Source organism: Polyergus mexicanus, unplaced genomic scaffold, assembly GCF_030449975.1.
Source record: "Polyergus mexicanus isolate NDT 795.1 unplaced genomic scaffold, iyPolMexi1.0 SCAF_9, whole genome shotgun sequence".
In the NCBI taxonomy this organism is placed as follows: domain Eukaryota; kingdom Metazoa; phylum Arthropoda; class Insecta; order Hymenoptera; family Formicidae; genus Polyergus; species Polyergus mexicanus.
The window spans coordinates 2,660,543-2,679,924 of NW_027223329.1; the positions used below are offsets into that span (position 1 = coordinate 2,660,543).

Sequence of the window (19,382 nt, forward strand, 5' to 3'; positions counted from 1 at the left end):
AAATAATTTTCTTAAAAACAATTTTTTTTTTATACTAATTGATTTGTCTCATTATTCTGTACATAGAAGTATTACGGTAAGATTATCAAAAACTAAATATTTTACGAGATATTTAATTTTTTATATCAAAATATGTCAGATTATATAGAATATAAAATAACTCAAAAAGTACTTAATGAAAAAATACTTTATTATAGTATTTTGGAAAGCTCTCGATGTCAGCTATAAGAATACTAAATAAAAAATGGGGGTTTCTATTTAAGATTTTAAAGTTGACCTTCACATGACTTTCAAATGATTTTCCAAGGTCAAATAATTGTCACGGTCTTATGGCCCCCTTGAAGCCACACAACTTTTGTTTAAAACATTTTTCTCTTCCGGGCTTGGTTTTTGAGATATTCGACTGGATGGATTAAAATGGACCACCCAGTATATATATATATATATAAAGTTCTTAATTATTTCCTTTCAAGATAATAAGATCGTGGATTACGTAAAGAAAAGGATATCGCGAGGCCAAAGGGGCATAATGACATCTCGAAGGTGGAATTAGGACCGTTGGAAGCGATTGCTCATCTGCGATTTGATTACAGATGCGAAATCAAGGAAGCATTCAGATGGTAAATCAAATTAGCTTCGAATAAACTCAATCTTAGTTTCCGATCGTACATGTTCTTCCGTCAGAGGAAATACTTAACGTTCGCCAGCACTATCCTAACACAAGATCTTAGGCAATCGTGATCTAGAAAGGGATCTTAGCGAAAAACAATTGTCCTTTCACAATAGCACAGTAAACGAAGGTTACTTCACAGAAGCCGAACGTAAAAAATTTCTCGACTTTATTGTCACTAAATTCATCGTAGCATTTTATTTATTGCGTTTTCTTCCTTCGTTATCTCTTTTATAATTGAAAAAAAAATTATCTCTGGCGAAGAAAAGATGCATCTTAGATTTTATTATTTCCACCGTATAATTAGAGGAAGAAGTTTATGAAATTATCAATTTCACACATTACGTGAAAGCTTATTTAAATATTTAATAAGCTGTACATTGTGACATCGGCGGATGTCTATACATATATTACAACATTAATTGTATGAATCATTAGTTGATAAATAAAACCCTGCACATAATAGAGAAGATATTAGGAATGGGGAAAAAAATGTGTTCAATATTAGGAAAAGTAATTTGGAATTATTTTACTTCAGACGAGGGAATCGAAATGGATTAACCCACAATGAATTAAAAATTAGGAAGAATTAATCCATTTTTTTTAACGCTCTTCCTAATATTTATTTCTAATATTTTTTCTATTGTGTGTCAGGTCTAATTACAAATCGCTCGAATCGAAAATAATTATCTGCGTCAGGTGTATTTACGTCTTATCTTGATTACGTATCAATGACTTCGCGATTATTGTTATTGTTGAATTCTATAAATATGTCATAATGTAATAATTGTACTACTGAATATATCAGAATTTGTAGTAAAAATGTTGATAAAAATATTATTTATATAATAAGATATAATAATATAATAAAATATTATTTATAATAAAATAATATCTTTTTCGTTGTTTTTTTTTTTTTTTTTTTTTTAATTCAACAATTGACGAAACTTATTTCCATGATGTTAAAACAGTTGTAAAAATGTTATATTAACGCGATAAATTTATGCCTGAAGAAACAATATTTCATCAAATTTTCTTTTATAGATAAGTTAATTATAAATTAATTTTCTTTATATCGTGAGAAAATGAAAGTGTTCGTATAATATAATAAAAGACTTCGTTTCACACGATAGTAAAATCGAACGGTGAATTCCCTGAGCGGAGAAGTTAACTCATAATATGCGGGGCAGAACGGAGCAATTCGATAATAATCCTCGAGCATAAGAATGCGAGGAAAGTAAGAAGAAGCCGGCGTGTTCTCGAGAAAAGCCATTTCCTTCTATCCGCGAGAGGGAAGGAGGAGGGATGAAGAGAGGGGCGCTAAGAGTGGTGGTCGATTTTCCGAGGACGCTCGCTCGGATTTTCTTCCTCTTCAACCACCCGCCGCCCCTCCTTCCCTCTTTTATTGCCGTACTCCTTGCGCGTCGGAGGAAGTCGAATCTCGGAAATGAATGTACCTTTTCTCGATGCGCTCTGTGCCGTCGTCATGGTTACCTGCCAGGTCATCCTGTATCCTGTAATCGGGACTTTCCGCGAATGTGTCACGAGTCATATTAAGCCACTTCCGCGTAGGCCTTGTTGCGAGCTTGTATCTCTGACGTCAAGAGCAACTCGACGTCGATTAAGGAAAAGTACGGTGGATAACGCGAAGAAAGACGTTTCTCGGAATAATCGGATTTCCCATAAGATTGTTCGGTTTTTATTGCACTTTTAATGTCACAAGTAACTTTTTTTTTCTTTTTTTTTTATTTATGAATCATAAATAAAATTGAGATAAATAAGTATTTTCTTTTAACAAAACATAGGGAAAGATCGGTTCGAAGTAAGCATTTGAAGTAGAAATACTTAATTTTTTATATTCGATTGTGTATATTATTTTAAAAAAATTTGTGTTTTAAATTTTGCTTCTAGTTCTATGGCATTAAATATATAATTTTGGTAAATATGCATAAAAGGTTACACCTCACCGATTTTACCGCCACTTAAATATGTTGTAGGGGAGGTTCTTCTGAGTAATTCGCCGTAAGAGGATTCATTTGGAAGATATGACAAATTAAAGTTTGACATTGAAGTTTGCGTATGCATGTAATAATTTATTATTATTTTATTGAAAGAAACAAATAAAATGTACACAAATATCGCTGTTCCTAATTTTATTTTAATATAATATTTCGAAGAAAGCATTAAAATTGTGAAATTTCAATTTAATATATCTTTTAAATGAATGCTTTCTCCAAATTTTTTCTCACGGGGAATTACTCAGAAAAATCCTCTCTACAACATATTTGAGTGACGATGAAAGTCGGTGTAACCTTTTACGCATATTTACCATAATTTTATTGTCACGATCTTTATGTAGTATGCTGTAAAATCTTTCTTGCAAATACAAGATAATATCAAGCATCTTATCTTCGTCTTTAATTAAAAATCAAACGAAAAAAATGATTCTGGAAAATCTTTACGCGAGTAATAATTGAAATTTTCAAAATAAATTAATAAATGTGATTTGCGGATAATTTGGGCGCATATGTTTTATTACAATCAAATTACATCCACATTTTAACTAACAATAAGTGATGATAGGCACAATCACAATAAGCGTTTCTTTGATTCTTTCTTTGAAGCATTTTCAGTGCAATTACAAAGTATATGAAATATATTATATCGAAAATGCAATAGTAATGATACGTAAAACAAGAGTGAATCACCCATGTTGTTAGAAGGTAAATGTTATATAACGGACCTTCGAGACAGAAAAAGACTATCTGATAAAATATGTTACATTACATTCAGGATTGGGTGGTAGGTAGTTAATTAAAAAGTTAAAAGTTAAATAAAAAAATTGAAAAGTTAATAACTTTTAACCCAACTTAGCTAGTATCAACTTTTAACTTAAACTAGTTATTTTTAAATGTATTAACGTTAACTTATTAACTTTATACAGGTTAAAATTTTGTATCTTTGATAGTCGAAAATTATCTATTTACTAATAAAATTGTATTAGGTGTACAACTTTGCGTGATGACTTTGGGTGATGACTCACTCTTGTTCTGCGTATTATTATTTCATTGCATTTTTGATATAATATATTCCATATACTTTGTAATTACGCTGAAGATGGTCCAGAAAAAAGACCGAAACGTACGCTTTTTGTGATTGTGCCTTATTATCACTTAATTAAAATGTCGATGTAATTTGATTATAATAAAACGTATACGCACAAGTTACCGCGGTGGCTCTTAATTGGAATTTTCTTTTTCCATGAGAAATAATATCAATTATTTTCTCTAATAATGATCTCCTTATCCTTTAACCGTAATTCGCGTTTACATAGCGAGAGTGTCAATCGCATAAAGGGAGCGTATTGAAGAGAGGGTAATTTCCTGGTGCTTCCTCTCTACTTGAGTGCTACCTCTGTCCGAACTTGTTGAAGCATATCAAAAGTCCGTGGAAATGACGAGTTTCAACATTGAATTTCTAGCTATTGTGAAAATTGTATAATATAGCTATTTTGCTACTTTTTTATCGATTTACATTTCATACTTTTTAAGAAATATTTCTGATAAATTTATAGAGAGTAACAAAAAAAAAAAAAAAACTATTATGTAACAAAATAATAAAAGCGAATAAATTTTACGCAACAGCTTTAATTTATTCTGTCTCTCTAAATTCTATTGTATTCATTTAAAGTTGTGACGTAATATCGTCAAAAGATTTTATTAATATTTAAAAATTTTTACAATTTCGAGAGAAATTTATTTATTTGCCTTCAATCATTTTTATAATTAATCATAGCTAGGATTAATACGAATTGAAGATTGCCATTTTTTTTTTATATCTTTTCCTCTTAATGATATCAATGCTCTTAACTCGAAATTTCAGTTTACATATACGAGTCGATCTTATTATTCAACGCCATTCGTTTTCGCGGCAACTACAAGGAAGCTATCACCAAATGTAATGCATTATGTATGAAAATAAGATACGGGCCCCCCATTGTTTCAGAAAGCCAAGATAGCGGCTATCGCGGAGAAAAATGACCCCTCTTTTTTTTATTAAAGTATTAAACTAAAGAATAGTAGCAGTAGAAATATATCGGACGTACGAAAATAAAATCGTACATCATATAGGATGAGTTTATGTTTATTTAAACACGTTACAATGTTAATATATTGCGTTTATTCTTCTCATATCTCTATTTATATTAAGATCATATAATAATTATAATTTATCGCAATTATAATTTTTTTACTCTAATTATACAATTATTATTTATTGTATCATTATTTACTGTAGCATTATTTAAGACAGATTTATTCTTTTGCTATTAATCATTTTCGAATAAATAAAATATTTTTCGTAAAAAAAAAAAAGAGATAGAGTCTAGTTAAATTTTTTATTACATTTTTATATAATTTTTTATGTCTTTAATTAATGAAATTTTAGTCAGAAACTTTTACTCAGAAATAATAACAATATTAATATGGAAGCTATATTTATTCCGGAAGAGATTAGCGGCTTGCACTTAAATAGCTAGGAATAAAAAGAATTGGACAAAAGTAAATCAATGGAGAGTCTGAAAAGAAGAAAACGTGGACAAGAGTATTCCATTAACTGGCAACGTAGAGTTTGCGTCGCACATCGAGGTACTTGTTCCTTGATTCAAAAAGGGAACTTGTGAAAATTGAAAGATTTCTATCAATCGCGCTTGTAGCAAATCGCTCCTTATTTAATGGTATCGATCGACTGATTGCCCAGTCGCTCTTACGAAAGGCCAAAACAAATTAATGTAATATTTTTAATCAGAATCTGATAAAATAAATTTGACAATTAAACAATTAAATCAACTTTTCATCTGGGATAATAGATTCGATTTTTTTTGAAACGTTATAGTAATTTCATTAAAAAGCAAGATCGCTAATTTGTAATTAATTTTCTGCGAGAAACTAGATATCTACTTAATGAAACAGATGCGAGATGATCTTGAAGTTTATAGCGTTACACGACAGTTTTAATAAAATTATAACCTAAGTACTTGATGTGTGTGTATGCGCATCGAGATAATAATAGTGCAATGATAAATTAACAGTTGGTGCAAGCTGCAATTATCTGTATCGTCACTTAATGCCGATGAATAATTCAGGGAAAAGAAGAGATATCAAATATTCGTGTATCTGTCATTGTTGTTAATGTCAAAAATGAAATATTAACCAAAGAAGTTTCTCTATGTTTTGCAAAAAGAAATATATGTAACACTGTATAAAAGCATCGTTCTCTTTCATGATATTGTATTCATCATGCAAGGTACGGTATATAAATATACAGGGTGTCCCATTTTAATCTCCTCAGGCAAATATCTCAAAAACCAAGCCCGGAAGAGAAAAATGTTTCAGACTAAAGTTGTTTGGTTTCGACGGGGCCGTAAGATGGTGACAATGATTTGACCTTGGAAAATCATTTGAAGGTCATGTGAAGGTCAACTTTAAAATCTTGAATGGAAACCCCCATTTTTTATTTAGTATTCTTGTAGCTGACATCGAGAGCTTTCCAAAACACTATAATAAAGTATTTTTTCATTAAGTACTTTTTGAGTTACTTTATATTCTATATAATCTGACATATTTTGATATAAAAAATTAAATATCTCGTAAAATATTTAGTTTTTCATAAGCTTACCGTACTTAATAAAAAAAAAACTTTATTATAGTATTTTGGAAAGCTCTCGATATCAGCTACAAGAATATTAAATAAAAAATGGGGGTTTCCATTTAAGATTTTAAAGTTGACCTTCACATGACCTTCAAATGATTTTCCAAGATCAAACCAATGGTACCATCTTATGGCCCCCTCGAAACCAAACAACTTTTGTCTGAAACATTTTTCTCTTCCGGGCTTGGTTTTTGAGATATTTGCCTGAGGAGATTAAAATGGGACACCCTGTATACATGTTGATATAATTTATTTTATTTATCTATTATTATTAATTCATTAATATTTTGAATATTTAGAAAATTTCTTTTTTATATACAATATTTTAATCTCAAGAAAATAGATCGTAGTTAATAGTATTTCTTTTTAGGTTTAATCAATTCATATTTCGATCCGAAATCGTAGTGATACTCCGTCACGGAACGCAAGAAACGTACAACTAGGGAACGATCACTTTTCTTCAAGCCTAAGAAAGTTGTGTATTAATTCGGAATGGAAACGGTGAAATATTGTGCCAGATTCATAGATCCTCATTGGATAACAGTGGTGGCGACAGGATTGTACACGCATCTTCGACACATTTGCATAATCGGGCTGTGTTTCGAGAACGAAGAAATTCTGCCTTTTGATCCGTCATACGCGTCGATACTCTTTGTTTTCTCGGTTTTATGTTTGTTAGCGGAATACAGATTGTGGCCTGTAACTCTCAAAGAACCACCGATTCAGTTGCTGTATATTTACGAAGTAAGTCCTGGAGCGCTATTATTTTAGGGTCATCTTATTGTTAGATAATTATCGATTTAAATAGAGAATGAAAAAAATTAAATTAAATTAATCTATTAATATATAAGAGAATAAAAAAAAAAATATATATAAAGCATAATTATGGAGTATAAAAGCAGTAAAATATTAAAATTGATTGATACAAAAAAAAAAAAAAATAATAATAATAATAATAATAATCTCAATCAAGAATAATATTAATTGAAAGTCGGCTTTATCATACAGATGTTGATAGCTGCATTGAGTACTAATTTAGCAATTCGTATGGTATGGATACCAATGATGCAGGCAATTTTCTGTCTGACTCAAGAATCTAGTAGATGGGTATGTAACATTCACAAAAGATACTGTTGCTCTGTAATACTCGTAAATCATGATTTTTAATTTCTTGAATTATTTATAATTTTATCCTCATAATTCTTTCTTTCAAAATTATCATTAATGACAAATATTGTATAAAACCATACGAAATTTTCGTTATTCGCTCCAAAGATATATAAAACTTTCACAAATCGAAATGCACTCTTTCTCTCTTCAACTGAATTAATGACAGTGTCACTGATCAATGCAGTGATATTTCAATCAAAACACTCACGACTTAACATTAAAATTTTATCGAACCATCACTTGTCAGTGAAATTTCACTGTTTACACTGTTATACTTACGATTGAAATCACTGCTTATCAGTGATAATAAACTTATTTTATTTAATAAAATACGTATTTCGTTTTAGTTGTTTTGGTTGAATACCACGATAGGTCTGGATAACTATTCTTGGTTGACTACAGTCGCATATTACATGGCCACAGAAAGTGCAGCGACGTACATGGCGTTTTGCATGTCGTTATTATCCTTCGTGTGGATGCTGGACGCCACCGAGTCCCTGGACACGTTTCTGGATACGTGGAGCAAGTAGTGAATCCTGACAACTTCAAAATCTTATCCGCAAAATTGTTATGTGACATGTAATAAAATTATAATGCAACTTTTTTTTTTTTTCATTTATGAACATATATCGTCTTAACGAAAAAGAAAATTGCCTCTCTCTTATAGATAATTCAAGTCTCGTTATAATATTTAAAACAAATATTAATTTATTAATTTTGTTAGAATCTCTCGACGAAAAGTTTTATCCACATTTTATTATTCGTATAAGATATCGAGTGCATTATAAATTCCGACAATTGTCTAATCTGATAACAATTTCTCTTGTTCCCCGCAAGACGTTTACAATTCGTGAATGTTGCAAAACAACGCAATGGTAAAAACAAGAGGATTACATTCAGGAATCCTGAAGTGACCCAATCGATCTTTTATGGTGTTTGTCGAATGAATCCGTTTACGAGAAATCACAGAAGTTACAGCTTTCACTAATCCGTTATATTTTTTATTTTTTTACGTCTTTGTATTCAATAAATATTAATTTGTAAATTTTCTTAAATTATTATATTTGTCATTATCTATATTGCACATAAGTATAAGAATAAATCATATTTCTCCATATTTTTTGTCAATTTAATTTTAAACACAGAATTTTTTAATCAGAATTTGTAGAAATTATATTAGCAATTTTTAGAATGGCATTATTTTATATGAATTTACATTTATTTCCCCCCCTATTATAACTTAGTAATATTTTATGTATACAAATATATATATATAGATAAATCTCTTTTTTATTTTGGAGAAATTTTCTCTTTGGAGTTTGGAGAGTTTCATGTTCAACCAATGGAAATTTTAAAGCTGACTTCATATCATAAATGTCATTGAAAAATTTTTACTCTTTTCTGAAAACTAATACAATTCATAAATTAAATCCGAATGGCTGCAGAACGATTATTTGATATTTTTCTACAACATGGTGCGATTGCTGTATACGATATGGGCATTAATGCTCAACAGCTCAAAAATATCGATATTTCAAACGTGCTTCGCTAACGCTATGGAAGATGAATACGGTTATCCTTTAATATCAAGTCCACCGATTACCACATTTTTAATCGCAACAAGTATCTACATTATCGTCGTCAACTCCACGATATTTCCGCAATCTTTTCGACAACCAAAACCTATCTTTATGTGTTTGTACGAGGTTAGTGTGACGATGAGAATGCTATTTACGTTATTCTTTTTTCCTTATTTTAAATTGATTTTTTTTTTTTTTTACATTTCCGATCGCAGTTTCTAGTAACGGCGTTCTTTATGGAATTTGCAATCGCCTGTTTGTGGACGCCGATAGACGTACTCATCTTAAGCACGTTGCCGAAGAATATTTGTCATGTAACGTAATGATGTCTCTGTCCTTTTATTTTTATTTCAATACATGCTTAAAAATCTCTGCTTCGAGTTTAGAATACTTTGTGCATTTCTATGCGTAAAGATTTCAATTAAATTTTTATAACGAATTCATGCAAAAGTTTATACCCTCGCTAAAACTTAACTCAAGCAGACACTTAGTCGATTGGGATTGGAAAATGCAGCCCAAGTATTGAACGCGAACAAATCATCCATGACGATTTTTACAAATGGAATAGCGACAACGATTCTTTTCATTACTCTTCATGTTACAAGAGCCGTCGATTTCAAGGAGCTTACGTGAGTTGGAAAAAGTTTCGTTCTAAAAACTTTTCCTGTTATCAGTATTATACACAGAATCCGTATCCATTATTTTGAAAATTATTAAAAACCTTGACCCTCTTATTAAAAGTTGCTCTATGGCAAATTTGGATTTATATTATTTCAAAAAATATAAGCGGTTCGCGTAACGTAAATTAATCGTATATTCAGGGATAACGGAGTAATGTATTTCCTATCGCACTTGAGAACGAAATTGTGGCAACGTATACGGAGCGAACTTCCACAAGCTAAGAATAACAAAGAGAATATAGGTCGCCGCAAAGTAATCGCAGAAAAAACTGTAGTAAAAAATCGTGCGAACAATCGACGCAGATAACGCAACAATCTCAACGCTCTTTAATATCATTAAAAATTCTCTCTACGGAAGATGGAAATTATATTCTAATCAAGATACTCTCTAAATCTATAATCGATGCAGAAAGGGATGATATAATTCGATTTAATGAAAATAAATTCGCTTTTCACATTATCGTTCCATCAACCGTTTTATGAAAAAGAAGGCATTTTATTTCGTTCGAACTGAAGTGTAAAGTACAAATGGTATAGATAATATAGTGGTAATCGTGTAATAATTATAATCGTTAATAAATATCAATTTAATTAATAATACGGTGTGTCCCAGTATATACTGCAGGTTATTAATATTAATATTATTATAATTATATATATACGGTAATTGTACTAATGGGATGTGTTCAGTGGCAGCGTTACATTATGTAATAATATGTATATCTTACAGTGATCTCTTTCTTTTCATCGACCGACAGATAATGCCATTTCTCTTCCTTTTTTTTTTTTTTTTTTTTCCTATCGCTTTACGATCATTGTAAGGGCACTATAATCCACGAGATTGTGAAAGAACATCTCTCGTAAATATTAATAAATTATTTGGAATTATAAGGGTCGATTATCTTTCGAGCTTCATTTTTTTAATGAATTGTTTCCTTTTTTAGTATCGCGCAGTGCAATGCATATTTTAATAAATTAATTTTTAATCTCACCAACTTCTTTCTCTATGCAGAAAATATAAATTTCGCACATCTGTCAATGCATTTTGCATTCGTTTCTTTTTTTGTACGAAAAAAAATCTGAGAAACAATTTAAGATAGATTAGGAAAAAAAAATTCCGATACTACATGCATATTGCGGTGTTTATTTAATTTTTATAAAAATAATAATTTAATTTTTAAATAAACATTTAAAAAAATAAGATAATTGCAGCTATCTAGAGCCAGAGCGTACGGAAAAAAATTAATGAAAACGAGGTGTTCTTTCTTGCTCTCCATGAGATATGATGAAACGAACTAGCGTGCCTCTTTGATTTTTACATCTTTTTTTCCTCATCTGTCTCTCTCATCTTCATCTTTTGAAAATTGTGAACGGAATTCGGTTACATTAATTATACGAGTTTCACTCGCGCTCGGCCCTGTAGTACCCCGTTTACAAAGTATATCTTTGTGCACGATTGGGCAGTGCTCGGAGAAAGGGTTGAGGATATGTAGGATGAGCGTAATTTTTCCTTCTTTTTATATTTCGCGAGGAATGGAGGTGTCGAGAGGAGTAACACCGATTTCGATTAAATTTAATGTAAAATGAGATCTTCTTTTAAGAAATTCCGTAAGTACGTACTTAGACGGTAAATTCGCCTCTGCATTAAAAAAGGGAACTAATTCGCGTCTTCGTTTACAGTGCCAATTTTTTGGAATTACATGTACGAATCAAGCAAACATAGAGCCTAATCTAACGACAATAAACAACTTTGAGCCGAATTTTTTTTTTTACTATCAATTACATTAATCGCAACAAGATTGCGTTTTGGAATGGATTTGAGGAACGTGTCGTTACTTTAATTTTTCTTCCTTCCTTCCCTCCATTATTTTTCGATTCCTTAATTTTCTTTCGATTTTTCACGTCTATCTCATCGTAAATCTTCAACACCGTTCGTTAAAAGTAAGTACGAGTAAAATCAATCGGTCGCAAATGAAATTGTGTTTCTTGTCTCGCGGATTCTCTTTCCTAATTTATGAACTTCATGAAGAGAAATCTCACGCAAAAATTGAAACCGATATAACTTCGGCGAGTTTAATTTTCAATGCCCATAGACACTTTATACGCACAATCTTATATATAGGGGTACGTGAGTAATATATAAATTATTTTATCTTTTTTTCGTACCATATCAAAATTTGAATTTATTGCAAGATTCTACTGAAATAATTTAAGAACATATTACGAGAATATTTAAAGGAGGCATTGTGTGTAAAGATATCCAAAAGATGCATAATATTATCTTTCAGAGGCGTGTATTTTAAATGTCTCTAGATATCTTATATACAGGATGTCCCATTTTAATCTCCTCAGGCAAATATCTCAAAAACCAAGCCCGGAAGAGAAAAATGTTTCGGACAAAAGTTGTTTGATTTCGAGGGGACCGTAAGATGGTACCATTGGTTTTACCTTGGAAAATCATAATTTTTTATATCAAAATATGTCAGATTAAAATATAAAGTAACTCAAAAAGTACTTAAGAAAAAAATACTTTATTATAGTGTTTTGGAAAGCTCTCGATATCAGCTACAAGAATACTAAATAAAAAATGGGGGTTTCCGTTTAAGATTTTAAAGTTGACCTTCACATGACCTTCAAATGATTTTCCAAGGTAAAATCATTATCACCATCTTACGGCCCCCTCGAAACCAAACAACTTTTGTCTGAAACATTTTTCTCTTCCGGGCTTGGTTTTTGAGATATTTGCCTGAGGAGATTAAAATGGGACACCCTGTATATCTATTGGTATACCGGTTTCAATCTCTGCATTTCTTCAATCATACTTCGAAACTTTATATTTCAATCTCTTGCTGTCTTGTCGCGCTAATCCTTGGCGAAGTTTTTACGCAGAATTCTCGAGGTGTACGGGTCGAGCGAACAGAGGAGACTTCGAGCTCTTGTCGACGCACAGACACGCAATCAATCGTTATCGCAAATTTTTGCGTAAAACGAAAAGGGTGTTTCGGGGCGCGCGAAATCAACTGCTGTATCAGTTTATACGAAAATTTAGTTATGCGAAATTTGCTTAGGACAATTCACTGTAGAGATCGAAATTGACATTTAACGACCGAAAAATTTCTCTTGCATTTGGATTAATTGAGATCCATTATTTTGGATAATATGTTTAAAATAAAAGGACCAGAATCTTTATCTTTATCTTGATCCTCGAGTCGAACGAGCGATCGATCGCATATCATCATCGACGTGTTCATTCGTATGATCAGGCTGTCTTTCCTTTTTTTTTCTTTTTTTTTTTCTTGCCACTGCACACACGCAACGCGCGCTCGCGCGCTACTCAATACAGTTACTCAACGATAATTCTTTCGTCCTTCAATAATAATCCCCATTCAAATACTGTCTCTGCTTAGAATCTACTTTACGGAATCGAGCACATGATAAGGAATGGATAGATTAAAGGATCTAACGGTGAGCTTCGATGAGTGGGGCGTGCGGGCACCGAGAGATCATGACAGTTCTTTAAATGATGAACATCGTATATGTACAAAAGTCATGAAATGTATACGATTATAACTAATAAAAATTTAACATTTTATTAGTTAATTTAATTAAAATTTAATATGCGGAAAGATTTTCGGCGATTTTTTTTAAGCTCTCAAAAAAAAAAAAAAAAAAAAATTAGCTATTTATTTTGAAAAATAAATGTAACTAAATCTTATTGTCAATTTTGACGTATTGAAATTTTATTTTTTCCTTCTGTACGCGAGATTCCCTCTTTATGCAATCAAATTTTACTATAAACACGAATCAAGCAAGCTCAAGATGAGAAAGTGCGATTAAATAATGTGAAAACTAAAATTGTATCTATTGCTAGTGAACTTATTGCTCGCAGTAGAATTATTGCCGTATTACAGTGCAGTGATAAACTTACGTCCGATATTCGTTGTAGTTCGAAAAAAATCTATTCCTATATCAAAATTCTATCACATTAATACCCGTATTCATAGTCCGTCCTTGAGGAATAAGGATTCCTTGTTCCTCGTTCCACGTTTCATAAACTTTCCTTGACCGAACGAGGAATCTTATTGGCTCCCTTATCTCAAGGAAGGTCACGAGCTTCCTTGAGGAGTGATGCGACCTTTTTAGCAGACGATACGCAGAATATAACCAAATATAACCTCCAAAAGTTAGTTTCGTTACATTTGTGGTTTTGTGGTTATTTGTTGTCGCGCTCTCAAACTGAAAGTGTATAAAGGAAAAGGGGATAATGGACAATGAGTTTTTAAATGATTCTGACGATGGATTTGAAGACGAAAATCCAGAGAATCGGATTCTGTGGCGGATTCCGAAAAGATACATTCGCGATTGGGAAAATCCCGTGGAATTTTTTGAAGATACGAAAAAGTTTTCGTATGTATTATATGAAATTAGTTGCAGGCAGCATAAAACGGTGCTGCCTCCAGTCGGTCACTAAAAATCCCTAAAATATTCCTTCCTTCTGAAAGGGAGAGACTCGAGGTCCATCTATGAAACAAGGTGGCCTTGCAGATTCAAGGAATCCTTCATGGAGGCTTCCTCCGTCCTTAAAATAAGGAAGGACTATGAATACGGGTATAAGCCACCCATTAATCTTCATGTTTTACGTAATCTACTCGCCAATTTAGGAACAAAAAGAAATTGGAAACAGCAGCCGCTATTTTAAAATTGCCCTTGAAATTGGTTATTACTCAAACATTATAAATGTCTAAAAAGATTCTCTTTTGCTTCGTTGGGCGCGTCAGAGCTCGGTGCTCGCAGTCCTCGGGAACAACGATTGTACGCGGTGTGTTTAGATAGGTAGATATACGCAACTTAATATCACAAATTCGTTGAGAAACCATACGCAAACACGATCATTGGTAGGACAGTTATACAGCGTTGCGCAGTGACGCGGGATACTGCGCGCGCGCCGGCACACTCATACACATGTTAATTACAATATTCGTACAAGTGCTTACGCGACGTACATCTTTATAACGCCATCTCTCTCTAACTGGTAAATTGACTATTAATAATTCCCGTTGAGAATTTTACAGGTTTCAGTCGGGGCTCGGTGCGTGGAAAGTCCTTTCCGCGAAAGGCGCGACGACATAATCGAGCGTGCACGAGGACCTCACGCGTAGAATCTCGCCTCGTGTTACGGATCTTTCTTAGATTGTTCACTTATAATTTTCGGCGCGCATACACAATCGATTCTTCAAATTATCAAATTTGTCGAGGTGAAAAAAATTCGAGGTATCCTTCTTAATTCGCCAATTAGTTCATATTCAATTTGATTTAAAAATCGTATCGACATCAATAGTTATTTTCATATATTGATTTTTATCTCTTTTTAAAATCGCACGCAAAGTTTTCTAAGTAAAAGAGAGAAAAGAGAGACTTTTCGACAATTTATCGAAAATTCATAAAAAAGTCTCTATCTGCGATTCGCAGATAGAGACTTTATAATTTTAATATACAAATGTTATATATTTTTCTGAAAATCGTCCCTCGTAATAAGGTTCAAATGCGGCAAAATGTTTAGGAAATCCAGTCTACATTGAAACGATGCATCGTCGACACGTTCGATGGATGACTAGAATCCGAAATCCCATCACATTCCTTTCTACCTCTGCTCTTATAGTTTCCTCCTCGTGCACGCGTATACCCTGTCGTGCGATGTTCTTTCGCGCTCCGAATTTTCTTATATTTCCCCTCTCTTCCATGACGTATAAATAAATATTAAAACTATTTCGAGATATATCAACGTGAGCATAGTTTACTGGATGCGTATCATCTCATTTCTCGTGTTGTCTGTATGTTCGTACGTGTCCTCTGTCTGTATGTATAATTATATATTTGTATTTATATTTATATTTATATTATATTTATATATATTTGTATTTATACTTGGACTTTTTATGTCCGCTATATTAAAATTATAATAATTACATTACGCGTACGGTAAACTCGTGCTTTCTCTCTGTCAACGCGAGTTCCTTTTTCCTCTTTTTTTGGACTTTCTCATTAATCATTCTCCTTTTTCCGCTTCGTCGTGCGCTCTTCTCTCTCTCTCTCTCTCTATATATATATATATATATATATATAAATATTTATAATATATATTATAATATTTAATAATATATAATACTATCACTAATGAGGATGGCGATGACGATGACGATGACGAACAATGAGCCGATGTCGCGACAACTAATGATACCTTAACGTTAATCCCTATTATAGCAGACTATCTACGGTAGGATCGTCCGTCACGAACGAGAGTGCGTTGCTTTTACTAGAACTCCTCCGCGTTCAAGACAATGAAATGTACTCATCGAGGATACGTTCTGCGAGAGAACAAAGAAATGAAAAATTCACGCGACGGAAGCCGTCGAATCATAAGACGGCGAGAGAACGATATCGTGTTAACGCGCGCATGTATCTCTGCCTATGTGCATGTATGCATGTGTAATGTGTGTGAGAATGCCCTTAATTAACGCCGTTACAACACGTTCGTCCAAATAGCGACGATAAATAAATAAATAAACAATGCCGGTTGCGCGAGAACGACACGCCGATCTAAGATCCAACACTGATGACAACAACGCGATATACACCTACACGTATATATGTATATATAAGTGTACGCACGCGGGGGAGTAATTTACCCCGATGGTGACCGATGAGCGAGGAATATGATGATGGGAGAGGGGAAATCTGTTAGAAAAAGTCTCGTCGCGGAATCTTTGGATATTTCACTACGTTTTACGTTACACAACGTACTATACAGATAGGTATACGGCGACCATTTTCTCTCCGCTTTTTCTTTAACCATTTCTACCATTAACCATCCCAGCATTATTGCGACCTTCGTTTTCGATCCCGAGTATGTATGCATGTATCCATATGCGCGCGTGTTGTGTTTTTGTGCACGCACCGCGCGAATGACATGACGGATGACGTAACATTTTAACGTCGCATGTTATAATACTTTCACTAACCGCACAACTATGAGAATACTGCCATTTCTCGTTCGTCGAGAATTTATCACTCTCGACAAAGGATGCGCGTATCCCTCGGGAGCCTCCGAATGTTCGTAATAGATCCCTGGCCATCCGACAGGTGGTGACAGATCAGGTCGTCTCGATCAAGATCGCACGAGCACTTATTCGGATGATATAGATCCCGTGACTCGGTGTAGCGTGATGTAGAGACTCGGCTGTACTTTCGAACGCTAATTTAGTCCTCTTCTTCGCTCTCTTCCGCAGGACCGTACATGTCGGCCAGTTTATCGAATCTCGGACCCCAGGCGCCTAAATACTCATACTCGTGTTGCTCATCATCTGTACCTGCATTATATTTATTTGTTATGAATGCAACAGAAAGATTAAAATTTATAAAAACAAAAAAGAACAGAATCTTTCAAAAGAGATAATATTTTTCATATTTAAAATCCTCAAAATGTATATCTTTCAAAAATTTTCTTCACATACCGGAGGCTAATGATTCCAGAGAACCCGCGGTGCTTCCACCACCCTCGTAAGCATAATTCCGCAAATCGTCGAAAGGCGGTGCATTCGGGTCACTGTCGGCCCTCTTCTTATGATCCTCAATAAAGATACCAACATTTGGCTCCGGTCCAAGTGGATCTAAAGAAATGAGATCCTTTTATCGATCATCAGTTCTAAATAAGTTATTTCGCTTTACAAGCGATAAAAAGTATGACACGTACAGGCTACTTTACACGGAGGTATCTTGCCGCCCATTTCCGGTATCGGGCCACCAATCGGGATCTGTAGGGGCGTGATATCGAACGCGGTCATGTCATCTTCTCCGCCACCCTCGTCATCATAGTTGATAATGTTCTCCCTCACGTCATCGTCCGGGCCAGGATACTTTATGTGAGCTTCTCGTCTTCTGTTGTAGACGACGAATATCAACACGAGAACTGAAATATCGATAAGAAAAATTCATATTATTAAAGTTAAATGCGCAAAAAATTCATCATTTTATCAAAATAATACTTCTCTTTTAATTCAAGGACTTCAAGCAAGTGCAAAGTGTGTAACAAAGTCCAGTGCGGAAATAAGTTTTACGATGTTGCGATATACAAAGCAGTCTTGTCAATTGAAACGTTTTTTTTTTACCGAAAGCTTATTGAAAAAAAAAAAAAAAAAGATTTTATAAAATGCAGTTTTTATTAGCGCAAGACAAAAATTAAAGCAGTTTTTAAGTGCAAAAAAAAAAATGGTGAAAAAGGAATAAAATAAAAAAACATAAACTTTCGTAATGCAACTTGTTTTATTTTTCGATCAATCAGCCGGCTGTATGTGTGCCGCAAATATGAGAACTGAAACATAAGTGGACGTGCTCAAACATAAAATAAGAATTTTTTAAATATATTTACAAACATAAAACAATAAAAATATAAAAAGCATGCGCGTTAAACTATGTATTTAGCGTTCAGAATATTCGATAATCTATCAGTTTGAATATACTAACCAAGAATAATCAAAAGACAGACAAGAATGGCCGCCAGTGCGCCCATACTGAGCTTGAGCGTTTGGCCTTCTTGCACCAGTTCGCAGTTCTCGCCCCAGAAACCATCGGGACAGATACATCGATATCGGTATCGCGGATCTTGATTGATGCATCTGCCACCGTTCAGGCAGGGATAGTCGATGCACTCGTTTTTATCCATGCATCCTTTGTTATCCGGCGACGGGATTCTTCCTTCTCCGCAACTGTACGAGAGAAGAAAGATATAATATATCAATCGTTCGCAAAATATAAGAGTAGTAAATATAATACTCACGTGCAATCGTATTCGTTCCAAAGATCCATACACTCGAAAGGATCTTGACAAATGACGTTGGCGCACGGTTTATTCGATGGACAATTCCTTTCCAAGTTTCGCGCCATCGTTGCTTGACCCCATTGAGTACCGTTCATGGCGGGAGGTAGTGGAAGATGTTTTCCCTCTAATCTTATATCGTCCAAGCAACCTAAAATTTTTATTGAAAAATTGTATGTAATTATATTAACAAATTTCTTTTATTAAAAGAAATCGAGATGTAAAGATTATTAAAGTTCTCATAAGATGCAATAGGCATATTCATAATTACTTTTTCGTAAAGTAATCCGAATTACCTTTTTGATAGTCTGCATAAACCTCAAATGTGCGAACCCCAGTATATTCCGCCTTGCCACCGGCGTAGACACCTTCTTGCTTATCTACCAGGAGCCACTGATGACCTTCGAAGGAGAAGGTTTCATTGAATCTTCGTCCTTCACCACCGTCCAGTTCTAGGGTTGCTGCAGATCCGTATCTCGATACTCTGACCGTATGCCATTGTCCATCATCAACAGCTATCGCCGAGAGCCAGATATCTCGCTCTTCTGTTCTAAGACTGTTCAGATTATACCTGAAGTGCAGTCTACTATCTTTGATCTGGAATTGTAAAGATAAACGCGTTTCAGCTGTTTCCACCCAAAAAGCATGAAAAATATATGCACACTTCATATATAATATTATTTATTTAAATAATTTAAAGA

At 33.4% G+C, this 19,382-nt stretch overlaps 3 protein-coding genes across 15 annotated transcripts in view; 2 read left to right on the forward strand and 1 right to left on the reverse strand.

Annotated features, from left to right (window-relative positions):
* The window catches only part of LOC138936260 (uncharacterized), a 383,952-nt gene that overhangs the window by 164,950 nt on the left and 199,620 nt on the right, over nt 1-19,382 (forward strand). The window contains exons 2-5 of one of the 4 annotated variants that reach the window (XM_070301523.1): nt 474-620; nt 6,750-7,123; nt 7,388-7,486; nt 7,897-8,143. The exons of the other annotated variants lie outside the window; for them this stretch is intronic. Of the exons in view, the coding sequence (XP_070157624.1) occupies nt 6,872-7,123; nt 7,388-7,486; nt 7,897-8,079 (534 nt within the window). The 5' untranslated portion in view covers nt 474-620; nt 6,750-6,871 and the 3' untranslated portion in view covers nt 8,080-8,143. Of the gene's footprint in view, nt 1-473; nt 621-6,749; nt 7,124-7,387; nt 7,487-7,896; nt 8,144-19,382 lie in introns of those variants that run through there. 4 annotated transcript variants of the gene reach the window in all.
* Nucleotides 9,022-10,206, forward strand: LOC138936262 (uncharacterized). Its single transcript, XM_070301528.1, has 4 exons — nt 9,022-9,255; nt 9,345-9,443; nt 9,613-9,758; nt 9,951-10,206. Exons 1-4 carry the CDS (start codon nt 9,022-9,024, stop codon nt 10,114-10,116), a joined length of 645 nt encoding a protein of 214 aa, XP_070157629.1. The 3' UTR covers nt 10,117-10,206.
* LOC138936250 (neural-cadherin) overlaps nt 17,066-19,382 on the reverse strand; it is a 204,456-nt gene continuing 202,139 nt past the window's right edge. For 9 of the 10 annotated variants that reach the window (XM_070301499.1, XM_070301497.1, XM_070301498.1 and 6 more), the window contains 6 exons: nt 18,978-19,278; nt 18,643-18,832; nt 18,330-18,571; nt 17,560-17,775; nt 17,321-17,476; nt 17,066-17,176 (listed from right to left, as the gene is read on the reverse strand). In XM_070301499.1, coding sequence (XP_070157600.1) covers nt 17,067-17,176; nt 17,321-17,476; nt 17,560-17,775; nt 18,330-18,571; nt 18,643-18,832; nt 18,978-19,278 — 1,215 coding nt within the window. In that variant the 3' untranslated portion in view covers nt 17,066. Of the gene's footprint in view, nt 17,177-17,320; nt 17,477-17,559; nt 17,776-17,994; nt 18,178-18,329; nt 18,572-18,642; nt 18,833-18,977; nt 19,279-19,382 lie in introns of those variants that run through there. The other variant, XM_070301500.1, reaches the window with a different exon arrangement.

Bases quoted from the DNA above. Each gene is read 5' to 3' on its own strand.
- LOC138936262 (XM_070301528.1), top strand. From the start codon at position 9,022: ATGGTGCGATTGCTGTATACGATATGGGCATTAATGCTCAACAGCTCA. The intron at 9,256-9,344 runs GTTAGTGTGACG...TTCCGATCGCAG, and splicing joins TCTTTATGTGTTTGTACGAG to TTTCTAGTAACGGCGTTCTT. The intron at 9,444-9,612 runs GTAACGTAATGA...TAACTCAAGCAG, and splicing joins TGCCGAAGAATATTTGTCAT to ACACTTAGTCGATTGGGATT.